A 16,876-nucleotide genomic window follows, 5' to 3' on the forward strand; every position below is an offset into this window, starting at 1 on the left:
AATGAGCTTGGAATCGATTTATGGCCTCGAAGCATCTCCCCTCTCTCTCTCTCTCTCTCTCTGTCTCTCTGTCTCTCTCTCTCTCTGTCTCTCTGTCTCTCTGTCTCTCGCAAATCGTCCTTCTCAGAGAAAGAGACTAAGCAAACGTGGTGTGTGCACGGGTGCAACCCTTCCTTTGTTAAGCTATTTTCCCCCGGGTCAGTACCAACTTTGCTCCTCTAACTCGTATCTCTCTCCATGATTCAAGACCCATCTCTGCTATTGTTGACCAAAATCAGCTCGACAAAGCAATCCATACGTCTAGAGGTCATCCCTCATTTATGACTACATTGAATTGCATACAACACAGTGCCACAACCCCCCCCCTCTCTCTCTCTCTCACGCAATACCGAACACATGCGGCGCGAAAACAACGTATAATGTTCCTTGAGATGTCTAGTACACTCAATCTCTCCTTCATTATCCATCTCCCTCTGCATACATGAGGATTTCAACTCTCTATTGACCATGCGTCATGGGTTTGTTGAAATTATTAGAGAACCGTGTGACGTTGCGAACTTGAATCATCGGGACTTAAAACGGTACGTTAGGCAGATCTTTACTCTTGTCCTAGGAATTTAAACTTCGAGCTTCCGTGAAATGAGGTCAAAAACATGTGAGGCATTTCCTCAGATAAACTCGAATGAGGAAGACTAAATTTGGTTAGGGTAAGCATCCTTCTTTTTCATGTTAGAATGGGCATTATACTCAATGTGTAATTCCGCTTCTAAAGCAACATAATTCAAGCCGCTCCTGTGGGTATGAAACTCATTTATATCGAGGATACTGAAGTTGACAAATGAGCTTTGGAAATTGCAAGATTGTCGACAAGAGAAGAAATTAATTAGTAGGTGGGGTAAAGCTAAACAATTAATCTAAATCTTGAAAACTTGACGAGTAAATAGTAAATGACAAAGAGAAAAGGTGGAAGAGACTCGGACTTTAGTGACATTGAGTTGCATATACAGGCATTGAACTATATATAGCTTAATCACATTTTGCCTCAACCCACCTAATCTTGCAAAGTGGAGATCAAACAAAATCTATTTATCAACTTAAATCATCATAGACGATGATTTCATTTACCATCTAGGAGCTCACTCGCACGAGCGAGAGAACGCATGACGTCAACTTGAGCTCGGAGCCACACCATATAATCTAGGGTTTCTTCTATCAAAGAGATAGCGTCCATTGATTCTCCTCCTGGTACAAGGTTCTTGAGCAAGTGTGTTCTCTTCTTTACCAACCTCTTGGCAATAGAGTTTGGTGGATCTTTTAGAGCGCCATTGCTCAGTTTTCTCACTCTCCTAATGCCCCAGCTCCTTTTCAATATCTTCTTGCTGGCAATCTTCTTGGCCACGGAAGTTGGTGAATTTGCCACAACATCAATGGAAGCTTTCTTGTGCTTCACAGCATCAGAGCCAACGATATGTTGAAGGAGAGCTTTGTTGTCATCATTTTGGGAGGCACTTGCGACTAGGGCACGACTCCAACGGGTCTTGCAATTCCGGACCGAAGCCAATGCGAGGTCTGCTGAGAGCTTTATGGCTTTCCTTCTCTCCATGATCGTCATCTTCTTCTTTGAGGAATTGCATAGCTGGAGACCCATTATCCATTTCTTGAGGAACTTTTGCTTTATTGAGCTAGCACTGTGCATTCTGAAGAAAAATGTACAAGGAACAATTATGTAAGGCTTTCTGTACATAGAGATGAATGAAGAAATTAGCTTCAACATAAAGGGAAGATTCTTGGATTTGATTTGGAAATGCTTGTTCTTTACATCCTACGCATTTCATGAGGAATTGTCCAGCTAATTTGTGAATTCTTGAGCCAGCTAAATGTATGCTTCGTTTTCTTGCTTTTTAACCCAAAATGGTTCATGAAACAATATCAACGCAACCTTAAACAAAGCTCAAAATGATTCCTGTGAACGAATAGAGGGTTGAAACCCTCATCAACACTTCTTTTGTATAAATCACGGCAAAAAGAAGTGCTCGTAGGACATATACAAAATGGAACATACCTCTTTCAGTGTTGTGAGAAGTGACCATGAGAAGGAAGATGACTGGAGATGACACACCACAAGGATCAAGTCACAGATCCTGATCCAAGAAAGATAGATATCCAGAGAAGTTTCAGAAACCCAAGAAAAACAAAACTAAGAAAAGTTTGGGTGCGTTTTTGAAGAGAGAAAAGAGGGAATGAGAAGGTGAAGAATGTGAAGAAACCCCCATTTTATTTGCTCAAAGGAGAGAAGTGGTGGGCCTTTCCGAGAAAGACACAGCACATGCATGCACATGGTGACCATGGCCCGCCACCTAAACCTTCCCTATACAATAGAAAGAAAGCCAAAAAAAAAAAAAACAGCAGCCTCATAGACATATACATAGTTCTTGTTGGTTTTATTTTATGTATAGTGAAGAAAAAAAGTCCCCTTAGTGTCATGCAAACCTAACATTTGTGACTTCTTACTAATACAAACAAAACTCACTAAATGTGCTTTCCGGCCCTATTTTGGAAGTAGGGGAAGTGGGCAATATAGGAGCATAATAGAGAGTGCCTATATCTTCTTCTTTTCTTTTTTTTTTCTTTCGGTACAGAAACTTGTGGGGTTTTCATAACTAATGGCTTGGACCAAGATTTTCACCAGGCTGCTCCATCTTTGACTTGTCATGAGTTGACATAATGTGCGTGTCATTGAAAACTAAGCATATTTCTTTTTCTACATGCATGTGTTTGGAAATGATGAGTAACCAAGAGAACCAAATATCTGCCTTGCACATCCTTCCAACAAGATAATGCTCATACACCCTGATTTGGCAATCTCATGTTGCAGCGCTTATCTGCTGGAGGTAATATCGATAGATAAAATCTAGCACAAGATACAAAAAAATTCAATAGAGTTTGTAGGAGGAAAGAAATTAATTGTTTTATTAATAATATAGAGGGGAAGGTGTGGAGAGTTAGCTACCTATGACCTATGAAATACCTTGCAAGTCCCATGAACCGGTTAAGACTAAGCCTTTGGCTTATGCAGGTGGCTCTGGCTTAGAACAATTTGCACACAATTGGTAGGATTCAAGCGGGTGACCTTTATATCCCTCAATGCCCCAACTAATTACGCCAACTCCAAAGGTACAAAGAAAGAAAGGAAGAAAGAAAATCTAGAGAAAGCCAATTATTTTAGGGATACTTAAATGAGCACATTGCACGATAAAATTGAAGAAAAAAAACACATTTCATATTCTCCATAAGGGTGTGCTCCAATGTACTTGTGCATATGAAATATAAGTAATGAATAGCTACTAGGTTATATAGTCCTAATTTCATATTCTTACAACATGTTTAAATGTCTCAAGCCGGTTAAATAAAAATGGAGTTCATCATTTTCCTTTTCCCGCATGAAATAATAGAAAACAAGTTAAACTTCTATCATGTATGTCAGGCATTCGGTGATTCCGGAATATATATATATATATATATCAACGTATATTATATAAATTCTCTCCATCTGCGATATCATACAAAGTACATCTTTGCATATTCAATTTATTAATTTCCCTAAAACGGTGGGGAGGTTCAAAAGTCAAATGATTCTTTTTGGTATTATTCCGGTTGCCTTTTTACCTCTATATCCATCTGCCATATCCATTGTACCCAATGTGAAGATTGCGCCAGCTTTTCATTAATATTCATTAGACAGCAATGTGAATAGGTAAACATTATGTTTTCCCAAATAGTATAAACAAGCGAACTTTACAGTTGTTTTTGGGCATTGTTCCTACTCCCGCTTTTACCTCCATCTCCAGCTGCCACAAACATTGTATCTGTACCCCATGTGAATAGCTCACCACCTTTAAATAGAGCGAAACCCAACATTGGAAAAAAAAAAACCATGTCTCATTGAGAAAAATTAAGAACCAAGAATAAAGAAATTAAAGCTTCAATGGACACATGGGTCGATGTTTCATTGACGTAACATGGAAAAGAAAAGGGGACATGGTGGAATCTTAGTTGCGAGTGTGAGTCTTGTTCAATCTCTTCTCGGACTAATAAGGGCTTTTTAATTGGGTGTGATTGAGAGGAGGGAATTGGCAGGATCCGGAAAACATGGTAATGATGGGAGGACAGACGGGTCCTACAAATTGAGAGGAATTCTAGGGCATCGGGTTTGGGCATGGGAGAGAGGGAGGGGAGGTGAAGAAGAGCTCCCCTCACATGGTCTCCACATGGGGGTTTTCAAAGCATGGCCTTTGAGCCACGCACAACGTACAGATCTCGTTCAATAATTAGATTTCTCCTGCTTGCACAAAGAGGGATATTTGGACTTTTTCCCCCCCCACCTCCGCTGTTTTCTTTCTTCTGTCTTAATTTCTCATGTACCCTTTTTGTAAACAAAATTTGGTAAGAACCCCCTCCATGTAAAAATGTTGAGCAAAACTGCTTTATTACTTTATTTTACTGCTTTATTACTTTATTTTAATCACCCTTAAGGTTATTGTGGTGCATTGTCCAAATCAAAGGACCCAAAAGATTAACATTGCACTAATGTTTACATGTGAATCTGTTATCTCAACCATCTGTTGTGTTGAAACATGTGTCAAGATCCCTCTTTCCCATGTATATGGAAAACCTAAGATTCTATAGAGGTAACATTCATGTTATGATGGCCGTACGGGTTATTCACCATTGAGACAAGTTTTGGATTTCCCCAAGTGATTGAGGAATTAATAGAAGAAAGTTTCCACCCTCCAAGCTATCTCTCTCTTTACTTCTCTCTCTCTCTCTCTCTCTCTCTCTCTCTGCCCTGTTGAGTTGCTTGATTTGTGGCACTTTGGCTTTCATGTGGACTAGTGGGACCAGATTGTCAACGGGTTTGAATGGGTGTCCCCATATGCTGGATTACAACAATTTGTTCCCAAATCACCATACAGCTCTGATTAGTTTGTTCTCTTTCCCCTTTTAATCTGTGCTTTGTATGGGGACGGATCGGAGTGCGCCAACGAGCCCTTTGAATTTCAAACGAGAGGAGGCACAGACAAACCATAGTACCGTGGATCTATCACACGCTCTTTACTAGGTAGGTGTTCCTTTTTAGATCACTTACCAGCAAAGAAGCAAATGTGAACATGGTGTGAACAAAAAAGAGTGGAAGAAAAAAAGAAATTCGTCAAAGCGCATGCAAAAAGGGAAAAAAAATTGAAGACTTGGATCATCCTAACAAAGGAATATAAAGGGCTGGAGCTGAGGAAGATTTGAATCTCAATTGGTGATTAGTACATGAAGGATTCGGGGGTGTTGCAGTCAGTCGTGCATGTCGGACTTATTGAATTAAGATATCTACATCATGTATGATATAAGATTGCTATTTTATCTTAATATAAGACGTGGGTTTTCATGAATATTTTAGATGAATTTTTAGGTTGAAGGCCACCCTGAAGTACGATATATTATCTTAATGGTGCTAAGTTGCTAATCATAGGGACAACGTTGTAAATAATAGAGACACTCCAACTAAACTCATATTACCGTATGCAAATACCAAATATATTCAGACCAAAAGAAAGACCACGCCACACAAGAAAAGCAGTGATTGCGGAAACCAAAAGTGAAACTGTACCTTCATACATACTCATGTGGAAGACTATGCGCATGCATTTTTCGTACCTGAACTTACGACATGATAGTCCTGTTCGAAAGTCCATCCGAGATATTATCATGCAAGTACTTTGAAAACTGAGGATGACAAAGTTCAGATTTGAATCTCAGATATTTATAGTGTCGAAATAACCTTAAGCACCGCCGGTTCGCCTACTAATTAGTTTATATCACATTCAATTTTATCCTCTCGGTTTGATTTGGTTTACGATGTCCTAAGCCAAATCATAGTGGATCGAAAATGTGATTTTTGTTAATCAAACCTACATATTTGAGTATGAAAACACAGGTAAAACCAAGTTAAGTTTGTAAATTTTAGATTTTTCTGCCGATTATGGTCTAGCATTGCGATATGATTAATATACAACTGAAACTGCATGAGAATCAAATGTATAGAGGTAGGCATACTCTCACACCCCAAATTGTTCTCTTCATGACCTAGTTAAATTAGAATAAAAGATAGTCATGAAAAATCTTAATTATTAAAGTTGTGCAACCGGATCGAACTGCCCATTGGAACTGGTCTGGTTCTAGGTTTCTGTTAGAACCGCTTCGGTTTCTGGTTCCGAGTGAAGAACCACTCGAGAATTGAATTGACTGGACCGAATTTGGATCCGGTTTTATAAAATCTAAAAATCTTGATATTTTTCTTGGCATTTTTTTCTCTCTCTTTATTTTTCTCTATTCTTTCCAACCTTACTCAAACACTTCACATCTCTCTCTCTTTCTCTGGACTCACCCTCCTCGTTAGCTCGTGGCTCACCCTCGCTCGTTCGAGCCTTGCAACCCTCTTTTGTTCATTCTCATTCATCTTTTACTTTGAATTGTTTTGTTGCTCATATTATTTGGCTATAGAAAAATGAAACAAAACAAGGAACAAAAGGAAAACAGGTTCTCGGGTGGATCGTGGAACTGGATCGAAATAAACAGGATCGGTTCTAGGTCAAACGTGGTAGATTGTAAGTTCCAAAAACTGGGAACCGATTTTAAGAAGGTAGGTTCTAGTTTTCATATATCAGGTATGGAACCTACACACCCTAAAATCGATCACCCCTATCAATCATTATCTCGCTTCGTCATTTTTCTTGAGAAACAAACAAGAGTGAAAGAAAGCCTTGCAGCTCCCCCTCAATCTCGCTTTGTACCTAAAATACCATTTCCCATTATGCTTTTTTCCTTGACGACGAAGCACGCCGGCAGATAGAAGTAAAGCAATTGCGTCTACCAAATCACGGACAGCCAATAACTCCGATCGATCAATGTAGAAAATCCCGTTTGCTCGAATGAGATCCACATGGTACTCGTGATTAGTTCTCGTGGACGGCTAAATTGCAAATCACAAAACCCTCTTTCTTTTCACGGTGGTGGGTCACGGAGGCGTTTCGGCGGTAGCCGCAAGGTTCAAGAAACAGATACTCGCGAAGCATGTCACAAAAATCACTTGTATTAAGCCATTAGGAAAGTGGAAATTAGGGTCAGACGTACGGTCAAGATTCTGATGCAGAAACCAGTTTATGCAGAAGCTATTTCAGACAATAATTTAACGAAAAGGGATGGACATTGGGTGTTGAAAGCTACGCTAATCGTGGGAGGGCGAGTCACATGAATAAGAAAAAAGCTTTGCACGGACACGGAGGAGGAAATGGGAGCCGAAAGGGTCAGCCCCCGTGATTTGCGCCTGTCCTTAGAATCGACGACCCACCGCGCCACCCCACACCCACCCCCCCCCCCTCGCCTTTTGTTGTCCGGTATCAGAAGAAAGTCTCTCTGCTAAATTCATGTGAACAACCAAATATGAGGAAAGAATCATAAGAGAAGTTAATGATGTCCCATTGTCCTTGTCTCCACGAACCTTCCGCTACCTCTCGTTCTCGTAATACCTCCATTTTACAAGATGAGAGTCCTGCGTCCCACTCGCTGTTTCCGGCATGAGTTTCACCACGGTGCCTCGAGAAATCTCGATTCTCGATTACTAGAAGTGGGGTTCTTATTAATAGTTGAGATGTGTCCGTGTAGTTAGGGGTGCGTCGTGCGGCGGGGGGGAGAGGATCTTTGCCGAGTGGTTTCACCCCTTTGTAAAGATCCATATCTTGGATGGTGAATTGAAATATTTAATTCATCTTCCTAAAACTGTAGAGATATCGGTCTGAAAAAGGGCAAGAGTTAGTGCTCGCGCAACAATTAACTGGTGCTCGTTAGGTATCGCTTGTTTATCAGTGCTTCTCATCGTGCACCTTGAAGCCAACGACACACGATCATTTTGCAAATTAACACCAAAAAAAGCCTAATTTTCCCTCCAATCTCTCTCTCTCTCTGCCACTTGCAATCACGGCAAGCCGCCACCCTTTCAAGTGCTGCCATCAATGTCGCCTTGGGTAATTGCGCCATTGTCCACCGCCCTCATACCACGCCGCCATGTAATCGAGTCGTCGTGTCCTCATCAAGCCCTTGTCCCCGTCCCTCTCTATCTGCTCAAGTCATGCCGTTGTGACCCTGCCACCGCCATGAATGGAGCGCAGGTCTTTGGCCACACCAGATGTGGGTCATCCGAGGCCGGCAACGACTGATAGGGGTGTGGTTGAGTGCATAGCATAGGTATTAGGTGCATAATGAGAGCTCCAATGAACTAGTGTCACCAATCGAGCAGTAGCCAAACTTAGCCTAAAACACAAATATTGGATCGTCCAAATTGGCTTTTCCCCTTCTTTTTTCCTTCTTTGCCCCTTATGTCATTTGCTTTTTCCTCTTTCACATTCTGCCCCTTCTCCTGTTGGCGCCAACCTCCATGCGAGCTGCGTAAAAGATGGTGTTGGTGGCTTGGCATAACGACCCCGACAAAGATAAAGGGCAGGGGGAGAAAGAAGATAGATTATGTTTGTGTTCTTTGATGAATTTCCCTAAAGTTAAAAGGCATTTTATCAATTTGAAATATAAGTGACGCCTATCCCTCTTTTAATTGCCAAGAGATAAGTCGGGAGACCAATATATAATTCAGATGCGATATAAATCTCTCATTTCGAATTATATCATCTCTCGTTTTAAGTGATATGGGCAGCCATGCTACCATCTTGTATCCGAAGCCTTTTTTCTAATAAACATGGTTGCACGAATTTCTACCGGTAGTTAGGATGATCAATGATACGATCAAAGTTGATTTACAAGAATAATCACCTTTACTAACAAAAGAAAAGCTAAATATTTTACTAGTATATCTCTATTAATCTAGAGATATCCCCACGTAAGCTTTCCCCTCAAAGACGACTTGGAATCCTTTAAAATGTTTTTTAAAAGCATCAGAGAGATGTACAAAATTTTTCTCACGATAAAATTGACACGGCAAACAAAATTAGATGAAACTCACGGCTTCGAAGCTTGCAGAAAATATATTTCTGAATTGACGATGCAAATTTAAGTCGAAAGCTACGCTCAGACATACTAAAATCGACTTGAAGAAACACGACATATGGAGCGGTAGACTTGTAATAAGATGAAATCGTGCTTACACAGGTTGTCTAATTATCACGAGAAATCGATCTTTAGTATATCAATCCGGGTTAACTGGTCGCGCGGGCCGCACGCGACCACCTGCGCGCGTTTGGAATGGGGAGGATACACATGACGTGGACCCCCGGGGGGGGGTGGGGTGAATTGCAAAGGCGCAATTTGGTGGCCGTGCTCGTGCGCGCGCGCGCGCACGCGAACATTGGGGGGGGGAGGTGGTGAACATGAACACCAGCGGGCAATGTCATGTGGCACACATGGATGGGCCCCGCTCTGCCTGGAGAAAGGTTTACAGCCCTACACCCTTCAATCATGATGCAAATTTGGGGAGGAGCATTAAATTTTCATTGACGTTTCCCCCTCTCTCTCTCTCTCTCAAAAGTGGTGGAATGCTAGTTGCCTTCCGCCTCCCACCTTGCCTTTGGGTGCGGATCCTCTGCCGCGGTACGCGCTGCAATCTCCTGTCCCTTTCGCGAGATCATCGTGCGAGTTCGCCTCGCCCGGTCCCGATAGCACCTCTAGAACTTCCGCACGCTCTCCCTCTTCCCTCGCCTCTCTACTCCAACCCTGCATAGCCCGATCCGACTCAACCCAAGCCCGGCCTGTGCCACTACTGCTCTGCGGTCTCTACCATCGGTTGTCGAGGTCCGCTCTCTCTCTCTCTCTCTCCCCAATCCCCTCTGTCCTCAGGCTCAAGCCAGCATTGAGCTAGATGATGAATGCCGACCATCGTCATGGTCATTACCGCTTTTGTTGCCTGTCTCTGGGGCGCTCGTGACTGGAAGATTAACAAAAAAGTTCTGAATTTATTGTACTTGTATCAATTTAGTCATAAACATTTCAATCGTACCAATTTAGTCATAAACTTTTATGACATTTTGCCAATATATTCAATCATGTCAATTTTGTCTGGAAATCGCTGAAGTGGACACTCGTCGTCCTACATGACAAGACCGACGCTGATGTCGGCAAAATTTATTAATTTTGTTTTCTTTTTTTGTTCCTTCTTCCTCCTTCGATCGTTGGGTCTTGTTGACCGGCCAAAGGCAACTACCATTGAGAGTCGCCCTCGCTAGGATGTCGCGAGGGGAAACCTCACCAAAGGCCAGCCCTCGTTGGCCTTTGGCAAGATCCCCTCTCGCCAGATCTCGAAGGGCGACCCTCGCCGGTTATAGCCTATGGCCGGTTACTGACCATCGTTGAGGCTAGGCGACTGGTGGAGGAAGAAGGAAAGAAAAATAAAAGAAAATATAAAAAATTCAAAATTTTTTAAAAATATTGAAAAATTAATAAATTTTGTTTATATCAGCATCAGCTGTGTCACGTAGGACGGTTGGCATCCATGTCAGCAATTTTCAGCCAAAATTGACTGAATGGGCTACATTGGCAAAATACAAAAATGTTTAGGACTAAATTAGCACAATTGAAAATTTTAAAACTGAATTGATACAAATACAACATGTTTAATTTTTTTGGTAATTTTCCCGACTCGTGACCGCAGAGGTCGTGGCTGCCAAGCGAGGACTTCAAACTTGAGGTCGTGAATTGGTAATCAATGATGGATTCAAATAGAGATAGAGAGGGGGGTAATGAATTACGAACCCGCTCGATGAGCTTCAACCCTCGGACGACTACATAACAACCATACTATTATGTGGTAATGCCGCAGCCCCATCCTAGAGAGCACTTGTTTAAACAGATTAGCTTAAACAGTTTAGTATTCAAGGTATCAATCAGAAAAGCACAAGGCACGAAAGATCGTGCAGTTTCCTTAGCTGGTTACTTAACAAGTGTTACCAAAGGCACTATTGTTAACGATATTATTGCTATTTTTATTGTTTACTTTTTGGCCATATCATAGTCATGTTATTTAAGTATGTTTCGAAACATTAATACATTCGCCGAGTCAATTATCACTTAATATCAAAACCCAAATGAAGAAATGTGCTACTAGCGGATTTTGGTGCCAATGGAGGCGACTCCTTCGAGTGAGAAGACTATTCTTGCTTCATTGCTGCGCAATTAGAGAAAAGTTTTGCGGTGATGATAGTTAAGAAAATGTAATGATCACAGAAACTAAAGATACGAAACTCATCCTATAGAGACCTGTCATTGATATATCCACCGGGAACACATTATTAACGAATAATTTAGGGAACTAATCAGTAATCATTGACCCAAATCTGTACGATAAACGTCCTTTTCTTGTCTGCTGATGGAGCAACCAAAACCTTTGTCAAGGAACAGTGGCTAGCTAGGATTTCGATGCTGGACTTCGCTTTCTTATCGACGTTTGAGCTAATCTCACAAGCCTGGACATTATTATCAATCTTCTTCTTAATCCCGCTCTAAGTGGAGAGAAGGAAATCCTGATGAATGAGAACAGGCCTTGTGACTAGTGATGCGATGTGCGTATACAAAGTACTATTATTGATCTCGGTGCCCCATGTTATCTTCCTATAAAGTTCAAAGACAAGTTGGGAAGTAATGAAGAGTGTTGCCCCATTTTAAGCAAAGATGCTTTTGCATCCTAAGAAGCAAAACAATGGACTGTCCCTTGGTTTAGATCTGACCTGATCTGCTGACTGTAGATACTATTATGAACTTAGATTGGGATTAAGATACCTTTTGTCCTTTGTCTGGTCATGTTTCGGTAATTTTTAGCAACATTTCAGGTTAAAATATTTGAGGATGGCATGTATAAGTGTGTAACTCTGTTTCCTCTAAACCTGTTACAACAAAGGATGATACCAAACTATGAATTTATTAAATAAAATAAGTACATAATTGTAAACAAGCAATGGTAACAGGTTTCATCTCGATATGCTATAATAACATTATCTTTTAAGCCTTTCAACCAATCCATGCGTAATTACTTTGTCAATCGTGTGCCTAGGCATGATAGTGACTCGATTGACAAAGTCATTACGAATGATATGTTAAATTCACCAATGGCCCATATTTTCTAGAATTCAATTTGTTGGTCATGTTTCTCTTCTTCTTACCAAGTAAGCACATTTTTGTATTTAGATGCAAAATATAGATTCCGTAACGATTTTAAGTTGTGCAATGATTGGTAGGTCTCTCAGTTTTTTTTTTCCGAAAGGTCTCAGTTTAATGGGGTATAACAAGTTGGTCTTGTGATTCTTTGTAGTTTGCTTTGCACATAAATGAAGGGTTTTCTACAACTTAAACTAGATATCGCGTCATTATCTAACAATTTGAAATTTACAAGTGATCAGCTGCAACTCAATTAAAAAAAAATTAATTACTTGGAGCTTATGATTGTCAATGTATGCTCTCAATTACAGCATCATGAGGATTTATATTTGAAATATCAAACTAGTTTACCTATTAGATCAAGTTTTCATATATTACATATGTGTTTTATAGACATTGAACATGGTTACAGATTCTACCCTAGAATCTGAGAACTTGACTAGTAGGAATCTGTAGGTTTTAGGTTCCAAGATATGCAGGGTGGGTTCCAAGTTCCAAAAATTAGGGAACCTGTTTCGACGGATAGGTTTCATGTTCTAGGTAGGTGTAACCTGAAACTTGGAACTTGAAACTTGAAACCTGAAATCTAAACAAGTTTTTTGTGTTTTTTCTTGGTCTATATTTTCGCGTGATTTTGCTGTGTTTCATGACGTTAAATGATGATAATATAATTTGGAACCACTTCTCTGAGCTTTCATTTTATAACTTGTTAATATTTCATATTTTTCATGTGTCTAAATATAAATTATGGTTAGTGGGTTATAAAAGTAAGTGATGGTCATTAAAGGTGATGATTCACTACAATTATTCAATTAATAATACATGTGGAACCTGAGTAGACTTTGGAATTGACCCTCGAACATGTGATTAGGGGTGTCAAAACCAAACACAATACCCGAACCGAAACACGAACCGACCCGACCCGAACACGAAATTTTCTTATTGGGTCGGGTTAAGCCTCAACTTGTTTGGGTAACAATAAAAATAATTGGGTATTGTTTGGATTTATTGGGCTTGGGTACCCGAGCCCAACCCAAACAATAACCCAAACAATGAAACCCTAAGACCTTTCTTCCACTTTTCTCTCTCACTCTCTCGCCTCTTCTGCGTTTTCTGTCCTCCATCCAGTTCAAGTCCGATGGCAACCGCACCAAGGCCGTCGGCATGACCGGCCCCGGCGGCACCGCGGTGCAGGGGAGCGGCCGCACCGGCGGGGGAACAAGGGCGGGGGTTACGGTGGCAGGGGAAGGGGGCGGGGCTATGGTGGTAGGTCCTCGTCGGAGGAGGAGGAGGAGCTGAGGAACGACACCCAGAAGCAGCAGCCCCGCTTGGCGAAGGCAGCGTCCGCGGCGTCGGCGCTGGGCTCGCGGTCCCGCTGAGGGGAGACCTCGAAGGAATGCTAGGCGGACATGAGATCCCGGGATCGCCGAATATCGGGGGAATGGATCAGGGGCTCCTTGGATGGCGGGATCTGCAGAGCTACGGCGGTGGACGGGAGATAGTTCCGATCTTCTTCCTCCTCCTCCTTCTTCCTCCACCACCATTGCCATTTGAGCCTCTCGCCGTCTCCGAAGAAGGAAAGGACAAAAACGGCAGCTGATTTTAAGATCACATGAGTGAATGGAATGGAATGGAAGGGAATTGACTCGATCATTAAATGCTCGTCACGTTCTCAAATTCGCGATTCGCCACTTCCTTCGCAGGAAACAACGAAGAAGAAGAAGAAACGAGGACGCCTTACCGAAAACAGAAGGCCGGAAGACGAAGCAATGTAACGCAGGAAGGAGGAGGCTCGCGAGGCATGGATTCACTAGCACGTCGCCGCCGCCGCCGCCGCCGTCGGGATGGTTGCCTGCGCTGTGATTGGTGGGAGGAGGACTGGGAGGCCAAGCATGGCGGACCGCCTTGAACGACATCGCGAGAGGCGAGGCGCGGAGGGGGGAGGGAGAGAGATGGTCTTCTGGCGATGGTGGTGGAGGAAGGGGGAGGAGGAGGAGGATGATGGGACTCGGTGATGCAAGAAGACGAGCGCGTGGGAAAAGTTGAAGAGACTTGACTAAAGTAGAATCTATGATTCATTGTTTGAAACACGGCCCGACCCGACCTAGCCCGGCCCGATCGTGCGGTGATATCTTGTTCGGGTCTTGTTTCGGGTTGGGTCGAACACACATATCCAATATTTCGGGTCAGGTCGGGTATCATGAAAACCTAACCCGACCCATTGACACCCCTACTTGTGATAGGGTAGGTTCTAAGTCCCAAAAAATAAGAAACCTATTATCATGGGTGAAACTTATGCGGAATATGGAACTACTCACCCCAAGTATTAATTCACGCAATAACTTCTCATTTTAGTTATATTTATTTGAACTGTAATGTCAGAAAAACTAGTCTTTTGTATTCTCTTTGATGGATGACAAGTTTGTTCAGTATTGTTGCGTTCATTTTTATTTTGATGAAATTAAAAAAAAAAACAACTTGTTAGACCCTGAAACTTATCCTGAAACCTATGACAGGGTAAATTTCAAGTTCAAAAAAATGAGGAACCTGTACCCGAGGGTAGGTTCCAGGTTCCATGGGAAACCTGTAAGGAATCTGGAACCGCTCACCCCTAATTGATATGACATTTTTGTTTGTGTTAGCACATAGTGGTAGTCACTTGTTAGATCTCTAGGATGTTGTCACTCTATGAATATTTTGGACCTATATCGATGCATAACTAGTAAAATAGAAAAATATGCAAAGTTAAACAATCAAAAAAGGAAAATGCATATTATTAAACATACCAAAGGCAGCATGAAAGCTTTTGAACTTATCTCTTATTTGATATTTTTTTTTCATAAAAAATCTCAATTTCAAATTAAGGTGATTTTTATAAAATTTTCAATTTTTTCCCAAACTAATTTGCTTTAATTAAGCTATATTGAAAATTAAGTGAATTATAAATAAGTGAATTTTGAAAGAAGAAAATAAACTAAATGCAAAGTACGCGCATGATTCTAGTAACTTGCAAATTTTATTCTTTTGTTGTAGTTTTTTTTTTGTTTAATGCATATTAAGTGAAGTATGTTCACATAATGAAAAATTTATCCTTCAAATTATTTTAACTTGATTTTGAATTAGATAGATAAGCAATGCAATTATTCACGTGTTAACCAAAAATATGCTTCAAATTATAAGTAAATTTAGCATAATAATATATATCTCTCGTTTTGACTTAATTTCAACTTAAATGATAATTTATATATTTAAATATTTTTTTACTTATACTTATCTTTTCCAAATTATGTCAAAATATTTTATTTTTATCTTTATTTATTTTGTTGGTCGAATACTTTTAAGATTAAATTTGAATAAATTTTTATCCATTTTCAAAGTTTACATTAAAATTTAATAAACAACAAATGTTTGAGGATGAAAATGACTAAACTAATGCTAATGGGCCGAGTATGGGCCATGTGACATAATTATGCGATATGGCTTGACTCGTGGCAATCACAGAAGTAAATTTAAGAGCCACGTGGCAACTGTAGGAGCGAACAGTTTCTCAACTTTTGATGTAACTACGTACTATAGAAACCCTAAATTGCCTCCCCAATTAAGAATCACTCTACAAATAGTTTTGAATTGGATGTCCATTATAGATAGGAAGTACCTCTCACTTTTCTGACAATGAGATAGAGTAATCATTCTGGTCATAACAATGCATTACGGAGGGAATTATCATCTAAATAGTCCTAAATTTATTGTACGACGATTAATTCAATCATAAATTTTTTAATTTGACAAATTTGATCCTAAAATTTTTAATGATTTTTCAATATAGTTATTCCAATGGCCGAAAATTGCCGATGTGGATGCTAGTCATCTTATATGGCATAGTCGTCACTAATGTGAGCAAATTTTCCAAATTTTTATTGATTTTTTTAAAAAATTTTTACGTTTTTTTTTAAATTTTATCCTTTCCTTTTCTTTTCGTTTTTGTTTTTCACTGTTCATCATCCCGGAAGGGCTGGCAGCGATCGTCTGGGCCTCGAGTGGAAAAATAAAGAAAATAAAGAAACGAAAAGAACTCAAAAATTTTATAAAATATTCAATTTTTTGTAAATATTACAAAAATCATCCACATCAGCTCCGCTTATGTCACGTAAGATGGCATGCGTTGATTGGACTGCCACATTAGCAATTTTCGGTCAAAATTATCCGGAAAGACTATATTGACAAATCGTTAAAAGGTTTAAGATTAAATTGGCCAAATTAAAAAGTTTAGAACTAAATTGGCTGTCGTATACTAGATTTAGGATTTTTTTGGATAATTTTTCCCGTTACAGAGACATCAATTGATACATAAAAAATAATGATTACACTTCTGAAGCTGTGTCATTGACTAGGTCTTGTCTTCTTGTGTTTTTTCTTTACAACAATTATTTCTGATGTAAGAAATTGTTGAAGTCAGCTAAACGTATGGTAGTTGCTTGCTTAATGCATGGAAATGGACCAAGCTGTCGAGCACGAACGCCCATTATACTTTGAAAGAGACAAATGATGAACCATGATTGCACCTGCTCATCCTTATATATGGCGAAAGGGAAAAGAATTGGTTGAGTCGTAGAGACCAGCTTGCAGAAAAGCTAGCTCCGGGTCCAGGGCTATTCTCAACTCAAATAAAGTACATAAA

General features: G+C 40.4%; 1 protein-coding gene across 1 annotated transcript; it reads right to left on the minus strand.

Annotated features, from left to right (window-relative positions):
* Positions 1-995: 995 nt before the first annotated feature.
* Positions 996-2,257, minus strand: LOC115677499 (transcription factor IBH1-like 1). The gene is made up of 2 exons (XM_030600673.2): positions 2,063-2,257; positions 996-1,697 (listed from the first exon to the last, which is right to left on the minus strand). Exon 2 carries the CDS (start codon positions 1,694-1,696, stop codon positions 1,118-1,120), a length of 579 nt encoding a protein of 192 aa, XP_030456533.1. The 5' UTR covers position 1,697; positions 2,063-2,257; the 3' UTR covers positions 996-1,117.
* Between the last annotated feature and the right edge of the window lie 14,619 nt (positions 2,258-16,876).

Source organism: Syzygium oleosum, unplaced genomic scaffold (genome assembly GCF_021117445.2).
Source record: "Syzygium oleosum isolate NSW1041296 unplaced genomic scaffold, Sole_v2.1 Sole_v2.21, whole genome shotgun sequence".
Classification (NCBI taxonomy): domain Eukaryota; kingdom Viridiplantae; phylum Streptophyta; class Magnoliopsida; order Myrtales; family Myrtaceae; genus Syzygium; species Syzygium oleosum.